Genomic DNA, 16,972 nt, shown 5'->3' with positions numbered 1-16,972 from the left:
TTGACAGGTACAAGGCAAGGCTGGTCGCAAAAGGATATGCTCAGAAAAAGGGCATAGACTATGAGGAGACTTTTGCTCCTACATCCATAATGACAACCATCCGGTCAGTCATAGCAATGGCTGCAAATTTTCAGTGGAATGTTCATCAGTTGGACATAAAAACAGCCTTCCTTAATGGAGACTTGTTGGAAGAGGTTTATGTCAAACAACCTCCAGGCTTTGAAATTTCAGGAAATGCACTTCAGGTATGCAAGCTGAATAAAGCTTTGTATGGGCTGAAACAGGCCCCACGTGCATGGTATGCAAAGATTCATGCCTTTCTGACCAGCAAGGGGCTGCACAACAGTCCGCTCTGAAAGCACCCTCTACATCAAGAAGGATGGGGGGGATATTTTAGTCATCATTCTTTATGTAGATGACTTACTGCTCATAGGGTCAAATGAAGATAATATTGCAGATTTTAAAGCTGAATTGCAGACCACTTTTGACATGTCAGATTTGGGGCTGCTACACTTTTATTTGGGGATCCAGTTCACTCAAGAGCAAAGTGGCATCGGTATGTCTCAATCCAAGTATGTGCAAAAACTCTTGGACAGATTCAACATGCAAGATTGTAAGCCCATAGCTACTCCCATGGAGCCGGGGCTGAAGCTTACAATGCATGAAGCAGGTGAATCATTTGATGTCACACTCTACAGTCAGGCTGTTGGATGCCTCATTTATCTCTGCAATACACGACCTGATATTCAGTTTGCAGTTTATGAGGTGAGCAGATATATGCACAGCCCAAAGACTATGCACTGGCAGGCTGTAAAACGCATCTTCCGTTATTTGCAAGGTACCAAGTCTTTTGGCTTGATGTTTCCCAGGGGGGTGACTTGCAGATGCATGCCTACAGTGACTCAGATTGGGCTGGAGATTATGACATTAGGCAGTCCACAAGTGGCAATTGTTTCTTTTTGGGCAAAGCTTGTATTTCTTGGTTGAGCAAGAAACAATCCACAGTGGCTACCTCTTGGTGACGGTGTGATATATAGCATCGAGCTAGTGCTTTCTATAGGGGGTGCATGGGGTAGCTCATGTAGGCTTGCACTCAATTTTGAAGTCTCCTGAAGTAATGGATTCTCTTGCTCATTATGTAAGAAGGATTTGGAAGCATCCAATAGTAGCTTGGAAGTATGTAAAAACTTTAGGACAAAAGGCTCTCAACTATGGAGAGAGAGGTAAAAGACTTTCAGAGCAAACAAAATCATCTATCCTTAGAGAACCTTGTTGTTGTAAAAGTAAAATATTCCAAGCATTTTTAATGCTGATTTAGGACATGTAGTCACAGCTGATACTTCAATTTCGCTTTCTAGTAATTTAAGAGACCTTTTCATGAAGGCACGAAATTTCGATTGTCGTCTTCAAAAGAGTCTTGCCTTTTAAAAGCTATTGATAATGGAATCTCAAAGTTTACTTTTCAAATAGAAGAAAGTTTAGGAGTTAAAAATATCTTATCGGAATGGAAAGGGAAGATTTTGTAGGAAGTTGCTTTGATACTACAAGAAGTCTCTTCATTTAATTGCTCAAACCAGAGTAATTGTCTTTCTAAAAAAGATGAAACTCTTCTTCGAAAATTTTGTCATATCTAATTTGGACAAATGTTCCACTAATTTTGTTTTTATTTTGCAAAGTTTTTACTTAGAATGTCCTTTGAGAGAAATGAAATTGTCTGCCAAAACTTACACCACTACCTTAGTTTCTCAAAAGGATCTGATCTTAAAACATCAGATTTTTTGTAAGTCTTCAGGATTTGTTTGCAATACACCCTAGGATTGGGCTACCAAGGGACAGAGGGGTGCCAGAAGGAAGTTGATTTGCTGCTTTTCACCTCTCCAGGGTCGTTGTTGATGATTTCGCCTACCAGGGTTGTGTTCTTGTTGGTTTCCAGCCTAGCTGGCCTGGTTCAACTGGGTTTGGTTGAGCTAGAGGTTGCTAGATACTAGGTATTTTGGTTGTTTAATGCCTTACTCTTGCCAGAGATTGCCCACAAGTTGTTGCCAGGATGGCCATGGAATATTGGCAGACAATGGAAGCTCAGAAATGAGTGATAGAAGACCAAAAAACGAGCTGTTGTATTGAAAATGCTGCAACAAGTGGAGGCTCAAGAGGGAGCCAATATGACAAAACCCTAGGGCTAAAAGCCCTAACTGGACTAAGTGTCCTAATTGACCTGGGTGGTACATGTACTAACTGTACCAATAGTCCTAACTAACTATAACTAGGCCTACAAGGCACATACCAAGGAATAAGTGGCACCTATGGATAGCCCATAGAATGGCCTACCAAACCCCCCTCCATGGTATGGGCTCAAGTATCCTGGACATGGCTCAGGATATCTGAATATCTAATGTCATGATTGCACGTGCTCATCTTGTAGGGATATAGCAACCTATGACTGTACAGAGTACGACAGATCAAGTTACAAAAAGTCCTAAGTTTAAAGCTTGCTGAAAAGCCTCAAACTTAGATCGAGGTAGAGCCTTCGTAAATAGATCTGCCAAGTTGTCTTTAGTGGGAACATAAGACAATTGAATATCACCTGCTGATAATCGCTTTCTGACATAGTGTTAGTGAACCTCAATATGCTTTGTGCGAAACATGATTTCGTGCAACAACCAAAGCACTCTAACTATCAGGAAAGATGACAGTAGGAGCAGTCTGACATACATAAAGGTCTGCAAGTAGCTTCCGAAGCCAAACACACTCCACTGTAGCTGTAAAGGCTGCTCTATACTCAGCTTCTCAGCAGCTAGAAGTAGCAACTGTACTCTGCTTCTTGCTGAACCAAGAAACGCATGAAGTACCAAGCATGAAACAGTTGCCATTATGTGACACACGAGTGTCCGAACAACTAGCCTAATCACTATTAGTGAATCCATGCATGACAAGTGAAGTATCAGCCCCATAAAGAAGGCCTAAATGCTAAGTGTCTTTGAGATATCTGAAGACATGCTTCACGGCATGCCAATGGTGCGTAGATGGGCTGTGCATATATCTGCTCAATTGTGAGACACCATACTGTAGATCAGGTCTCGTATGGCATAAGTAAATCAAACAACCAACAATTGCCTGCTGATAGAGAGTGACATCATGTGTACCGCTGCCATCCTCAGACGAGAAGTGAGAACAAGGCTCTAATGGTGTGGATACGGGCTTGCAATCCTCAAACTGAAAACGATGCAAAAGCTGTCCAATGTACTTGGATTGTGACATCAAAATGCCCCCCTCACTGCTAGCAAATTGGATGCCCAGATAGTAGTGCAAAAGACCAAGATCAAAAACATAGTAAAAGTCTTCTGCAAATCAAGCTTAAAATCTGCAATTTGCGTAGCATGTGTCCCAGTCACAAGCATTTCATCCACATAAAGGACTAAAATCAGCAAATCTATCCCCGCTTGCGGATGTAAAGGGTAGCCTCTGTAGGACTGTTCTGAAAGCCAAGTGTGAACAAATGAGTATGAATCCCGGAATACTAAGCCCGAGGTGCGTGCTTCAATCCATAAAGGGCTTTCTTCAAGCGGCAGACTTTGCTTTTAGAACCTTCAATCTCAAAGCTAGGAGGTTGGGAAACATAGACCTCTTCTTGCAAATGCCCACCATGAAGGAAAGCTGTCTTGATATCAAGCTGATGTACCTCCCAATTAAAGTGGGCAGCAAAGGCAATAACAATGCAAATAGTAGTGATCCTGGAAGTGGGAGCAAACGTCTCCTTAAAATCAATGCCTTGCTGCTGAGCATAGCCCTTAACAACAAGATGGGCTTTGTAACGGTCCACTGAACCATCAGCTTTGCGTTTAATTTTATAAACCCACTTAGTGCTAGTGGCATTTTTGCCAGGAGGCAAACAAGCACTCTCATTCAAATGTTACAAGACTTGTACAACGCGATTCCAACTCACATAGAAACATACACTATAGGCGATTTCAATATTAACTACAACTCCACCAGCAAAAACATATCAAACCTGCTACAATTCATGCAACACAACAACATGAGATAACTCATCACAGTACCCACATCTATCCATGGGTTCACTATTGACCATATATGGACAAGGTCAACAACGACCAACGAGTTGCAGGAAACCTGTTTTGTATATTGGTCAGACCACTTGCTCATTTATTCTTCATTGCACTAACAATTCAACCAATCCCCTCGGCCCACCCAAAACAAAGGGAAAACCTCATCACATGCAAGAAAAGGTAGGCCTCATGAACCTTGTTCATCTTGTTCATTTGTTTGGTGGTAGGCCAAACAAGTGAAAGAAATGAATGACTTTTGTAATTTATAAGGTATGCCTACAACTCCCAAGTGTTATTCTGATGGATAGAATCCAATTCAGCTTGCATAGCCTTCAACCAACAATCATTTTGAAAGGTATCTTGATGACATAATGGCTCTTCATTGCATGTTGTAGTAGCAACCAAGGCATAAGCAACAAAACTAGCATGTTCTTTCCGGACAGCTGCTCGAGTACAGGCTGGCAGAGGAGTATCTTGTTTGCTGTCTTTTAAGGTGTCAAGGAACCAATGGGGGACCTTTTTGGGCTCCTAGATTTCAGCCCTTTCCTGGTCAAGAGCCCTGTGCAATGGCCCTAATCAATGAGAGGCACATCAGGCTGAATATCTGGCTGCACATGTGGCTGCAAATGACCAACAAATGGATGAGTTACAACCTCAGATGGAACATCATCGTGAGCATCGGACGGAAACAAAGGCAGCAAGCTGTCAAAGATATTTGGGGCATCAACAACGGCTGTTTTTGACAGTCCAGCAAAGGCACAGTGGTAGATTCATCAAACACAACATCCCGATTGACAAAACACTTGCCCATATAGAGCTTATAGCCCTTGCTCTCTAATCTATACCCAATAAAAATGCACTTGACAGCTTTATCATCTAACTTGGTGCGTGTCTGTGAAGGCACATGTGCATAGGCCAAGCATCCAAAAGTCCTCATGTGAGAAATGCGAGGCTTACGACTTGTCCAAGCCTCATAAGGTGTGATAGTCTACACTGTTCAAAATGTAATTAGCACACATGACGGCATCCAACCACAACTTCTTAGGCAAATGTTTGCCGTTCAACATGCACCTAGCCATCTCCATCATTGACCTATTCTTTTGCTCAGCCACGGGATTCTGTTGAGGAGTATAAGGCACCATGCATCGATGATGTATGCCATGTGAAGCCAAAAAAACAGCAAACTCCTTTGACATGTATTCACCCGCCTGGTCTATATTAAGGTGAGCAATGTGCAGCCCACTCTCATTCTTAGCCAAGGCAATAAAATGCTTAAAGCATGAAGAAACTTTAGATTTGGATTTCAAGGCGAAAATCCAAGTGTACCTTGTGAAGTCATCAATAAAAGCGACCTGAACCAGATAAAGCTTGCGTGAGGCACCAACTCTCCCATCCTTGGGAAACGCAGCATGATGCATCTTACCAAGCAAGTATGCTTTGAAGACATGCATTTTGGGAAGATCAACAACCACACCATCCTTATATAACTTCACCAAAGCTCCAAAGTTGAGGTGTCCAAACCTCTCATGCCACAAATGGGTATCTACCATGGTAGAATCAAGAGCAAAGGCATGTGCATCTCTAAGTGCAGCATCATCCAAACACCTATCATATGCATCAAGTCTATAAAGACCTCTAGTTAATGTGCCAATCAAGACCATGGTAAAGGCATGTGTGGCATCATACACTGCACACCTAACACCATAAAAAAGAACCTAATAGCCACATGTAGCTATGGCTGAAATAGAAATGAGGTTCTTGCGTAAAGCACATTTTAGAGTGACAATACCACCAGAGATTGAAGTAAGAGCAACTTGCCCAATATCTTTCATGGTATATGATGCATTATTGGCACATGTGACACTGCCCCCCGGAGATGTATGCTCTAATGAGCTGAATAACTTCTTGCAGGAAGTGATGTGCTTGCTAGCACCACTATCAAAGAACCAGACATCATGAACATTTGAAACTACCATGCAGGCCTCATGAACATCAGGATTATACTGACATGTAACCAAGAAAGCCCAATGCTGGTCTTGTGTAAAATTAGCTGACTCATGGCGATCTTTTGCACTAGAAGAACTAGATACTGCAAGACCAGACTCTTTCTTCTTCTTTTCAGATGCAATCCGCTTCTTGCATTCAGAATATCATGCCCAGGTTTCTTGCAATAGTTACATCTCTTCTTCTTTTTGTTATCCCCTGAAGAAGAGGCATCATGTGAATGAGGGAGTTTACTAGCTGAAACCTTGCCTTTTCCTTTGTTTTTATGCTGGGCAGCAAAGGCTTGATTACTAGCCATAGAAGCATTGCGATTTGCTCCTCCTAAAGAAGAAGAGCAACCAGCTGGTCAAATGAGAAATGGTTGGCATTGCCACCTGCAACCAACCTCAATGCTAGTAGCAAAGCCTTGATAAGAATCAGGCAACCCATCAGGGATATTCGAAACAAGCTGAGAATCAGGCATAATCTCATAAATGGTGGCCAATTGCTCTTTCAAATCCTTCACATGAGTGAGATAGGCATCCATGTTACCACCCTCTTCAAGCTTCACGTCCTCCAACTGCTTGCGGAGAGAGGCAACCCTCGCCTCATTCCGCACTTGATACAAGGATGCAAGTTGATCCAATGCTTGCTTAGCTGTCTTGCAACCGGATGTGAGCAATCAAGGCATGTGCTTTGGCATCATGACCATCCCACTGAATCTGCTCCTGCGTAGGAGGCAAAGTACCTGTAATAGTAGCTGCAGGTGCTCTAGAAGTAGCATTAGAACCATCATTGGAAGACCCATAACTTGAAGTAGCACTAGAGGCGGTAGGTGTAGCACCAGAAGCGGCATTACGTGTAGGCCTGGCCTCAGAACTTGAAACAATATGCCATAAATTCTTGGCAACCAAAACATGCCCCATCATGTATGACCACATGGGATAATTGGTGCCATCAAGCTTGCATCAGCCCCAAGCATTCCAAAAAGGTCATCTTTGTTGCTAGCCATTGATGCAAATAGAGAAGCAGTATCACGATGGACAAAGACAAGAAGGAGAGATACAACTCTCAACTGCAAGAACTAGTGACTGCTGCACAAGCCTCAAGGATTTCACTGCAAGAGTGCAATAACCAGTCCCAAATGCTGAAATGTGTGACCAATGCTTTAAAGTGCAGCAACAAGGCCCAAACACCAAGGTAGGTTGAGAGAATTGCCCCAAAATGCTAGAATCCAAAGCTGAAATTCGGTGCTGTAGGTGAGCTCAAACAGATGTCAAATGCCACCGTACAACTCTAGAAGTGGCGCAGATTTCCGTACAGTCAGTAAACGGCCTGCTGTCGATCCGTACAGCATTAAATGCACAGTACACACTCCGTACAGCATTCAAGGCTCCTGTCAGCAGTTTGTACTGCATTAATGGCACCTGTCAGCATCCGTACTTGCTGTAAATGCGCATGTCAGCAGTCTGTACTGCAATAAATGAGGCTGAAAGAACTCCGTACAGCAATTGCAGACCTGTATGGCGCACACGTGCGATGAATACTGCGAGCACAGGTAATAAATGCGAACCCTGCTGTCCGTACACCAGTGACCACATGTGTGAAGGCCCTTAGAGGGCTCAAATGCACCGAAAATGCAGAGCCAGGTGAAGAATGATCACTTGTGGCAGTCGAAGATGCAGCAGCAGCCCGAAAGAAGAGATTTTTGGTGAGTGTACAAAACAGCATTCAATGCCCACATGTGTGACGAAAAGCTTCCGTACAGCTTGAAAAGATGCCAAAACAGCTCCAAAGGCGAGGATAAAAGCTCGGGGAGGCTGCCAATGGCTGGAGGGTGGAACCTTGACTTGCTCTGATACCATTGTTGGCTATGGTTGACAATGGAGGTCAGAAATGAGTGATAGAAGACCAAAAACGAGCTGCTGTATTGAAAATGCTGCAACAACAAGTGGAGGCTCAAGAGGGAGCCAATATGACAAAACTCTAGGGCTAAATGCCCTAACTGGGCTAAGGGTCCTAAGTGACCTAGGTGGTACATGTACTAACTATACCAATAGTCCTAATTGACTATAACTAGGCCTACAAGGCACATACCAAGGAATAAGTGGCACCTATGGATAGCCCATAGAATGGCTTACAGAATTTGCATTGGGGTTTGATGCCTTTGCCAGCCGCGGTAAGGCTGCTTGAGTATTCAGTTGATTGATCTCTCAGGTGTTGTGCAGAGTCCATGCTTTTTGATCTCACTAAATATAATTAGATAAATACCGCAAGGGGCACCAACGATTTTTGGGGCCAATCTAGTGTCTGCAGACCAAGGGCATTCTAGCTCTTGGATTGTGTGTTGGAAGTTTATTTGTTTGCTGTCTTGAATTTTCTAAGTGGCTGTAATTAAGTGATTTGCTCATTATTTCGGATTTACCGCCCTTTGGAGAACCCGAAGGCTGGTGACACATACTGCAGAGATTAGATGGGGAGTAGAGGGGCTTGTGAATGGGAGATGGGGACTGTATGGGAGAGGCCAAAGAAGGGGGGAACTTTGAGAGGAGTGGTGAGAGGGAGGGGATGGCTCTTTACAACTAGCAGGAGGTGAGGGAGGGAGGCTTTGGGGCTTTATGCCCAGCAGGGTGGAGGAAACCGAATCTGAGAGGAAGGGGAGGGGGGCTGGTGGTAGCTGTATGACAGAGGCCAAAGAGCTATATGGCGAGGGCGATTCTGACGATTGTGGGGAGCAGGTGGTGGGGTCCGTACAGCCCTGGACGGGGGCATCTATACAGGCAGTACCGGTGTCCATGCAGCCCTATACGGGCACCACAGGCTGTACAGTGGGAGGCATAAGGCTGGGAGGGAGGGTGGAGAGGCTAGGAAGGTGGGAGACTGGAAGAGGGAGCCAGAAATGAAGCAAGGGAGGGCAGGAAGCAGGTCGAGCAGCAGCTTCTTTGTAGTTTTGAACAACATGCTTTGAATTCAAAGAAAGGTCAGCAGCATCACCAGTATGACCAATTCCTGACCCCGATGCATATAAATGGTACCTTTTACATCTCTGTTTGTCTTGGTGCTGGTATAATACAGGTTTGGCAAAAGGTTAAATAATTACTTCTTTCTTACCTCTTTACACGAAGATAATGCAATTCTATGGCAGGCAATCTTGTAGAAATTTTAGCAGAACTTCTGTATATTGCTCATTTACTTTTATAGCTTTCCTGATACTTCCTATCTACTTTCCTTTTTCTAGGAGGGAATTGCAGGAAGAACTTGGAGTCACTCTTCCTTCAGAAGCATTTGAGCTACTCTTTGTTTATCTTCAAGAATGGTGAGGGATATGTCTTTATTTTTCTGTTTACCTTTTTCAGCACTCAAATATAGCTGAACCTTCATATGTACTGTGCATTTTTGGTGTGGTCTTGTTGTGAACTAGTGTTACAGTGGTCTATTTATGAAAAACTTGTCATGCTACCTCCAAAGAATAATCATCCTCTTAACTTGCATGAATTCATTTATTTTCTACAAGGTTAAAAGAGAACCCATGTGCATGGGGGTGCAATGTGAGATCTAACATGTTGTGCCTTTCTCTGGAATTTCAGCCACTCCGCTTAGACAAGATGATAGTTTCTAACTTCCTTTTCCTTGATGAATACAGTGTCATAAATAATGGGACTTTCATCAATAATGAGTACAATGATGTGTACCTGGTGACAACTTTGGAACCAATACCACTTGATGGATTTACCCTTCAGGTATCTTTGTTTTTGCTCAAAGAAGTTTTGTTACGGTGAAGCGAAGAATGTCACATAATAATTGAACACATTACAGAAGGCAAGAGCAAGGCATCATGTAAATGGTAGTGGGCTTCTTAGTATACTGCTTAGTATATTTCTCCTTTAACAGAATTTATCCTCCCTCATTACCTTGTGGTTGGGTTGAGGAATTTATCCTTGCTCTCACTATTGTAGCCCAAAAATGCATTTCATCCCATTACTATCTGAGTTGCATCCGAGTTGCATGTGGATAAAAGCATATGCAACAGGTCTAAACACTTTGAAGCAACCCGCATGAGGCTTTTACTCATTTTAGGATTTGTAAAAAGTCTTATTCTCCAATGCCATAGGCTGTTGTAACAAAAGCTTTTGCCGAAATATTGTGGGACACGGTGATAGGACAAAATCTGTATCAAGTTTTTGAGCACTGTATATAGCTGTGGGTAGGCACATAGTTGTACACATCTAGGGTAGGTGTGGGCTTTGGGCATTTGTGAAATTTTCTTTCACAAGCATGATGGACTGATTGTAAGAAAACAATACAACGTCTGTGCTCAACAGATAACATGATCTTGTATGCAAGAGAGAAAAGCAGATAGTATGGAGAATCAAAAATTTGATTACTGTAAAACTGATACAATAGATGGCGCTGCCTCCCAGCCGTGCGCTCTTGTGTGAGAAGCTTCGATGGCGTGCTGGAAATAGTAGAGGACGGAGGCTAGATGCTAAGGAATCAGGGTTGCTGTAGCCAGTGATGATTATGGGCTTCACGGGCTTGCTCTTATATAGCCACCAGTCGTAGTCGGTTAGACCCAATTGGGAGACCGACTGGAGGTCGGTCCCGAAATAGGCCACCGACCACACGTTAGAACCGTGGCGCAGAATAGAGCAACTAATCTATGGTTGCCGTTCGACCTAGAGCCATCCGGGATCATCTAGGGCTCCAAACGGGCCCCGCAGCCCGAGAGTGGGCTGCCCCGAGAAATGCTCCGTCTACCCTCAGTGCGGTCAATCATGGGATGCCTTCCCACACTTGCATGTAGCCTAGTTGGCAGTGTGCCAACTCTATCCCAAGCCGTCCAGCCATCAGGCTATACATGGCCCCTATCTGGTGTCCAAACTAGGACCTACCGGATAACCGAGCTACTCAAATGCCGTCTCCTCATATGGGGGGCTTACAAGTAGAGTTAGCTGGTTCCCGCGTAGTTACATGAGGTGGAGCATTGATATCTAACACCCCCCCTCAATGTCCACCCGCAAGTGAACTTACTTTTTCGGCCCAATGCCAAGTCGATGAAGATGCCTCTCCAGCAAGTCTCTTTCAAGAGCCTTCGTGAAGATATCCGCAGCATTCTCTGTAGTCGGATAGTATACCAAGTCGACCTCTCCATCCATGATGAGCTCGCATATAAAGTGATGTTGAATCTCAATGTCTTTTGTGCGAGTGTGGTACACCGGGTTCTTGGTGCTATTCTTTTGCAACAGGGAGAGGGTTCGAGATATATGAGGCCAATCTACTATGCCAGTAGGGTGAAGAGTGAAGTAGAAAGGAAGTATTCAGCGGCTGAATTGGTCCTGGCTAGCCTCTTGTATGCTTGTAGGAGGTTTCGGTCTTATCTATTGTCCAGGCCTTTTGTGGTTCTCACCTCATGTTCACTACTGCCTCATATGTTAAATAGTACAAACATCTCCAGGAGCATGATTAAATGGATAGTAGAGTTACATGAGTACTTTTTTACCTTCTTGGTTGAGAACTCTACCAGATCTTCCTTGGCTGATCTCCTCACCTATAAGGAAGGACCTATTTTAGTTGAAGATGTGGAGAAGAACACTGATATGAATGAAGAAAAGGTACTAGAGGATGCATTTGTTTTACACTTTGATGGATCTTACAAAAAAAGTTTAAATAAAAGTACAGGAGGAATTGTTATTTATGATCTTGGAGGAAAGGAGATTCGGAAAATGGGAATTCAGCTTGAAGCCAACAGTAATAATGAAGCTGAATATGTAGCCCTCTTCGAAGGTTTGAAAGTATGCATTAGTCTGGGTATTAAGAGAGTCACGATTAAGGGAGATGCTCTGTTGGTTGTGAAGCAAATTTTAGGAAGGTTAAGCATGTTCATTTAAAGAGATGGATAAGTGCGGTGAAGAAACTGTTAAATCAATTGGATGCCTGGACACTCCAGCATATTGAAAGAGGTAAGAATGTAAATGCACATGATGCTGCGCAGGAAATTACAGCAGCTTATGTTGATGCAGTAGGAGTGCAGGAACCCTTATACAAAGGAAGGGAGACATTAGCTTGTGAGGAAAGCTTCGTGTTAACTGGTAAAGTGCCTGAAGAAGTTCCGAAACAAAGAAAATACAGATTTATTAAAAGCTGTAATTATTGTTTGATAGCTGATGTTCTTTACATGAAAGGGGCTGATCTGGTGCTCAGAAGAATTCCCTGGCATGAGGAAGTTTTTCATATCCTACAAGCTAATCATGAGGGAGTATGTGGAGGACATTTTGCTTTCAAAATCATGCTGAGAAAAATACTTACAGAAGGATATGTGTGGCCATCCCTCCAGAGAGACATAAGACATTGGTGCAAGTCATGCCTATAGTGTCAGCAAATGAGTAAGAGGATGCATTTAATGACGACCATCCTCCGTACAGCTCGTAGAAGACATCTTTAATGACCCGTACAGCCTGCAATCAAGGCATGGTAACTACCAGCCCGTACCAATCAACAATTAAGGCCCGTACAAACTCGTACTGCAGCCCATACAAGCACACGCTTGAGATTCTGTACCAGCCCGTGCGTAGAATTTAATGCCCGTCTGTACGTCGCCATATCAGCAGCATTAGCTGGCATTCAATTGCTCCTCCCGTACACGATCCCCTGCATTAGCCCGTACAAAGCCCGTACGGCTCTTTCCAGCCCTCAACCCACGCACGTCACCCGATGCAAGGCTACCCTTAGGCATCTTCCATACGACTAGCATACACCCCCCGGTGCAGTGTTTCTCCATGCTTGAGTGCTCCTGAGCCCGCGATCCTCCTCCTGCAAGTTGTCACCTTCATCTACCTCCAGCTCATCGACTAGAAGCATCCCTTCATCCATCACGTAGCCACCTTTGCATGAGCAAGATGCCTTCCTAATTAGTCCAGCCACCTCAGCCTAATCTGCCACCTCATTAGTGACATTTTACCACTCTCGAGACATTTCCCCCCAAATCACATTAAATGCACATTTTGGACCTTTAGTCACACAATTTCCACACACATTAGCATGCACATTAGACTTGCATGTACCCCCGTACACACACATGAAAAGCCCCTTGACATGGACACCAGAACATATCAAATTCCTGTAACATGTAAGTGCACATTAACAAAATAAAATTAAAAAAACCTTCATGACTTGATTTTCATGACCCCAGTATGGATTACTGTGCATGGTTGTACGGGGTGTAAGTACCTGCTGTCGTACATATGATTGTACGGCTGCTTGTACGGTGAACGTACCTGCAGGTTTACAGATGATTGTACCCGCTAGTTCTTCTTTTGGACAGCTTGTGGGCACGAGGGTCATAGGCTGGCCGTTGCCTCAAGTTGTGTACTCATGGTTGGGCAGTGTTAAATGCTAACTACCTGGGAGTGAGCAAAGCAATGATTACAGAAGAATGCACATAGAGGTTATGCTTGGGGGTCTTGCTGGCCATTGAGCAGTGGGCTGTGGGTTCATAGTATTCTGAGGCTGACTGTTTTCTGAGTTTTTTTGGGGGAAGTTCAGTCTATTTCGGGCTGTGAGTCTTTCCCCTCTTTCAAAGAGTTTGTGTGTTCCTGTGTGTGTGTTCTAGTCAGATTGTGTGACTTGTTATTTGTGTGCTCTGGATATCTGCTCTGGAACCTGGTTCATAAGCTCATCATCTATGAGCCCACATTGCAGCTGATCCCTATGAAGTCTCACCTATCTGACGTGGTGAAGTACATAACTCCTGGTTGTCTTCCCATTTTTTTTCTTATCAACGGTTTTGTGCTTGACCATGCATGGTGCTGTTGCACAAGAGGTCTAGTGTCACATGCATCCCTTGCAAGATCTAATGTCACATGCATCACTAGGGTACATCGTGACCCACAGTCAGACCCAAAATATTTTGTCATATGTCATGACCCCTTTGTGGGCCCTAGTCCAGGGATGCGTTAGGTAGGAGCTACGTGGGTCCATTCCTATTTCCCAAAGTCACAGACCACGACAGAGCAGTTTGGGTTGCCAGGGCAAAGCGTTGCCACATATCTGTTGGAATGGAGGTCACCTCCCCGTCTGTGGGCCCCCATATGAGGAGAGCATTGGGGCTGGGTCTTGAGAGACTGACACATGGGCAGGGTTATGTCTGCCATGTGGGCAGGAATCAAAGAGAGGAGAGTAAAGTACTTGGAGGGACCAGCATGGCTGCAACAGAAAGCGCCTGTAGAAGGAGCAGATGGCGGGGACAGCAAACCCTAGATCTAGCGTGGCAGAAGGCAGATCTAGAGCAGCAGCATGGCATGGTAATCCAGGAGCAGAGGTGCCTATTTGCTGCAGGTCTGGAGGGCCAGATAGAAGGTGCTGCAGGACAGAGAGAAGAGCAGGAGTGGTGGCCATGGCAGGCCAGCCACCTGGCCTTGAAACTGCCCAAGGGAGGGGCCTAGCAGCAGCCCTAAAAGTCGGCCAGCAAGAAAGGGATAAAGGGGGGCCAGCCAAGTCACCTGGCACACAAAACAAGGGGGCTGGGCCCCCACATAAATGCAGAGGGCACATTTGCAGCCATTCCCACAGCCATCTCTCAGGTGTCTTTCATCCTTGAGGCCATCTCAGCTCAGCTGTGTCAGCATGCCGAGATGATAAGTCTCTTGGGTCTGGGGATCATCAAGTTTTAGCAGCTTATTCTTTTGGGGTTCCCACCTAAAGGGATCATTCAGTCAGTGCAATTAAGTCGGATGGGTTTTCACTTGTCCAGCAGCTTCATCATGTCTAGCTAGTTCCTCTGGGTCTTCCACCTAGGGACCTGAGTCAGCTTGATTAGCTTTATTAGGGAGCATACAATTTTCACAGTTATTTGTGATGGGTCTTCCCCTTAAAGACATCACAGACCAACAGTTGCAGTAGATGAGCCTCTTGGAGCCAACACGCTAGGGGGTTGTCTAGTTCCCATAGTGAGTTCTTTCGGGGATTCCACCTAAGGGGACGCCCCAGATTCAACAGACAAGTCAGGCCTTTTCATAAGCTACAGTTAGTTCCTATGGGTCTTCCACCGTTGGAGCTCCATGGGCCACGTTAGCTTTAGTTGGGCTGACTCACATGTCACCTTCTCATCAGGAGTTTTCAATACCACAGGGCTCAGTTCCAGTCCCACCGGCCTCAAAGCTGAGCAGGAGGGGCATCTCAGGAGCAGGAGGGAGTACCCTCACAGCTGGAGTAGCAGGTGTAACTATCAATAGGTTGACGATCGCTTGGCAGTCAGTGAAGATAGTCATGCAGTTCCCTCCACAGCTCCCCCCCTTCCTCATTAGGAGGCAGCAGTTGCAATACCAGTCAACCAAGAGGTCGATAGCGCTTCACCATCGTTGTGTCCTTCATTCAATGAGGCCAGTCATGCAATCTTCTCTTCAGCAGGGCTTGAGCCACCAACAGTAGCTGCAGTTCCCTTGGTGATGATAGCAGTTTGGTTCAATTCATGAGAGGTGTGCTCATCAGTCCTAGTCCTTAGTACCTTAGGGGGACAGGCTCAGTCCCAGTATCCCTTTGGGAAGAAGCTATGCCATCCATCTCTTAGTCCTTTCAAGAGGCATACTAGTCAGTCATTGCAGAGGAGGTGTTCTAAGCAGTTCCAGACATCTCATAGTCCTTTCAGGGGTGCTCAACAACCCCTCCTTTCCTTCACATCCAATACAGTCTTTCCCTTGGAGGAGTGCTTTGCAGTGCCAGTCGCCTCTCAGCTCCTTTGGGTGCATTGTAACACATAGTCAGGCCCAAAATTTTTTGTGACCCCTAGTCCAAGGACGAGTCAGGCACGAGCTACGTGGGTCCATTCCTAATTTTCCAAAGTCATAGGCCACGGCGGAGTAGTTTGGGTTGCCAGGGCAAAGCGTTGCGAGGTATCCACCTAGCAACAAGAAGAGGGGAATGTCACATGCACTAATGGCAGGCATAGGTGGCAGTGACACCTGGCTGTACTGTCAGGTATTTGCAGCATATATTTGAGTATTTGGGCAAGGATTCAGGGTCTTTTGAGGGCTTTCCAGCAGCCCAAAGACATTCTTGGACTAGTCCTCATCAAACCCTAGAACAGAAATAAGAGATTCAGATAGGAAGTTCGTGCGTAGGCTAGATCATTTCCATTTATTAGCAGGGGAGTACGATGCTGGAGTTCACCATTGCCGCTATTGACATATGCACGTTTGAGTAAACGCTTCAATTGCTAATCGCGGATCGCCCTTTTTTTTTTTTTCCAAGAAAGAGACTTCTATTAAGTAAGAGAAAAAACCCGCGAGAGCAAGCTCAAAGCAGAATACATCATGAAACCATGAGGATAAATAACCCTCTCAAAATGAGGTGGAAAACAACCAAGGCTGAGGCTGAAAGTGTCACCTCAACCCGGTAAGAGTCTCAGAGAAGAAAGGAGAATCCCTCCATTCCCTAAAGAAAGAAGCCCTCCTAGCTGAGGCTGCACGGGAGTCTCCCTGCATACTTGTCCATACGGCCATCAAGGTATGTATGGTGTGTGCGAGGGATGAACGTGAGTTCCCTCCAATGCCTCTGTGCATTTGTCTCTAGATATGCCAGGCTGCTATGCTCGCTAGAATCTCCCAAGAGGTATCCACAGAGGCATGTACAGCTGCAAAAGGAAGGTGAGGTACCACATCCAAAGAACAAGACTCAATCTGATGATGTCGAATCGAAATGGCCCGAGAAGAGTGAAGTCTCTCATAGATTACATGAGGCCCCGTAAGAGAAAGCCAAGCCACTGAGCCCCATGTCATAAAGATTGGGAAGTGGTCAAAGTGACTGAAAATCCTGGCTACCCCCATCCAAATCATCCTCACTTGTCTGCAATCCCATAAGCAATGATGAATCGTCTCCAAAGCAGAGAGGCAACGAGGGCAAGTAAGGTCGGCTCCGAACTTGGATCT

At 44.9% G+C, this 16,972-nt stretch overlaps 1 protein-coding gene across 2 annotated transcripts in view; it reads left to right on the top strand.

Moving 5' to 3' along the window:
* The window catches only part of NUDT3 (nudix hydrolase homolog 3), a 240,184-nt gene that overhangs the window by 15,168 nt on the left and 208,044 nt on the right, over positions 1-16,972 (top strand). For both annotated transcript variants that reach the window (XM_087374766.1, XM_087374765.1), the window contains exons 3-4: positions 9,289-9,366; positions 9,694-9,790. In XM_087374766.1, coding sequence (XP_087230892.1) covers positions 9,289-9,366; positions 9,694-9,790 — 175 coding nt within the window. The remainder of the gene's footprint in view (positions 1-9,288; positions 9,367-9,693; positions 9,791-16,972) is intronic.

The sequence above is a fragment of the Dipteris shenzhenensis genome, chromosome 5 (assembly GCF_047967505.1).
Source record: "Dipteris shenzhenensis isolate YYH24624 ecotype China chromosome 5, Dip_SZ_1.0, whole genome shotgun sequence".
In the NCBI taxonomy this organism is placed as follows: Eukaryota; Viridiplantae; Streptophyta; class Polypodiopsida; order Gleicheniales; family Dipteridaceae; genus Dipteris; species Dipteris shenzhenensis.
Note: the sequence above shows the minus strand (reverse complement) of the source record. Positions and strands in the feature narration are given on the sequence as shown.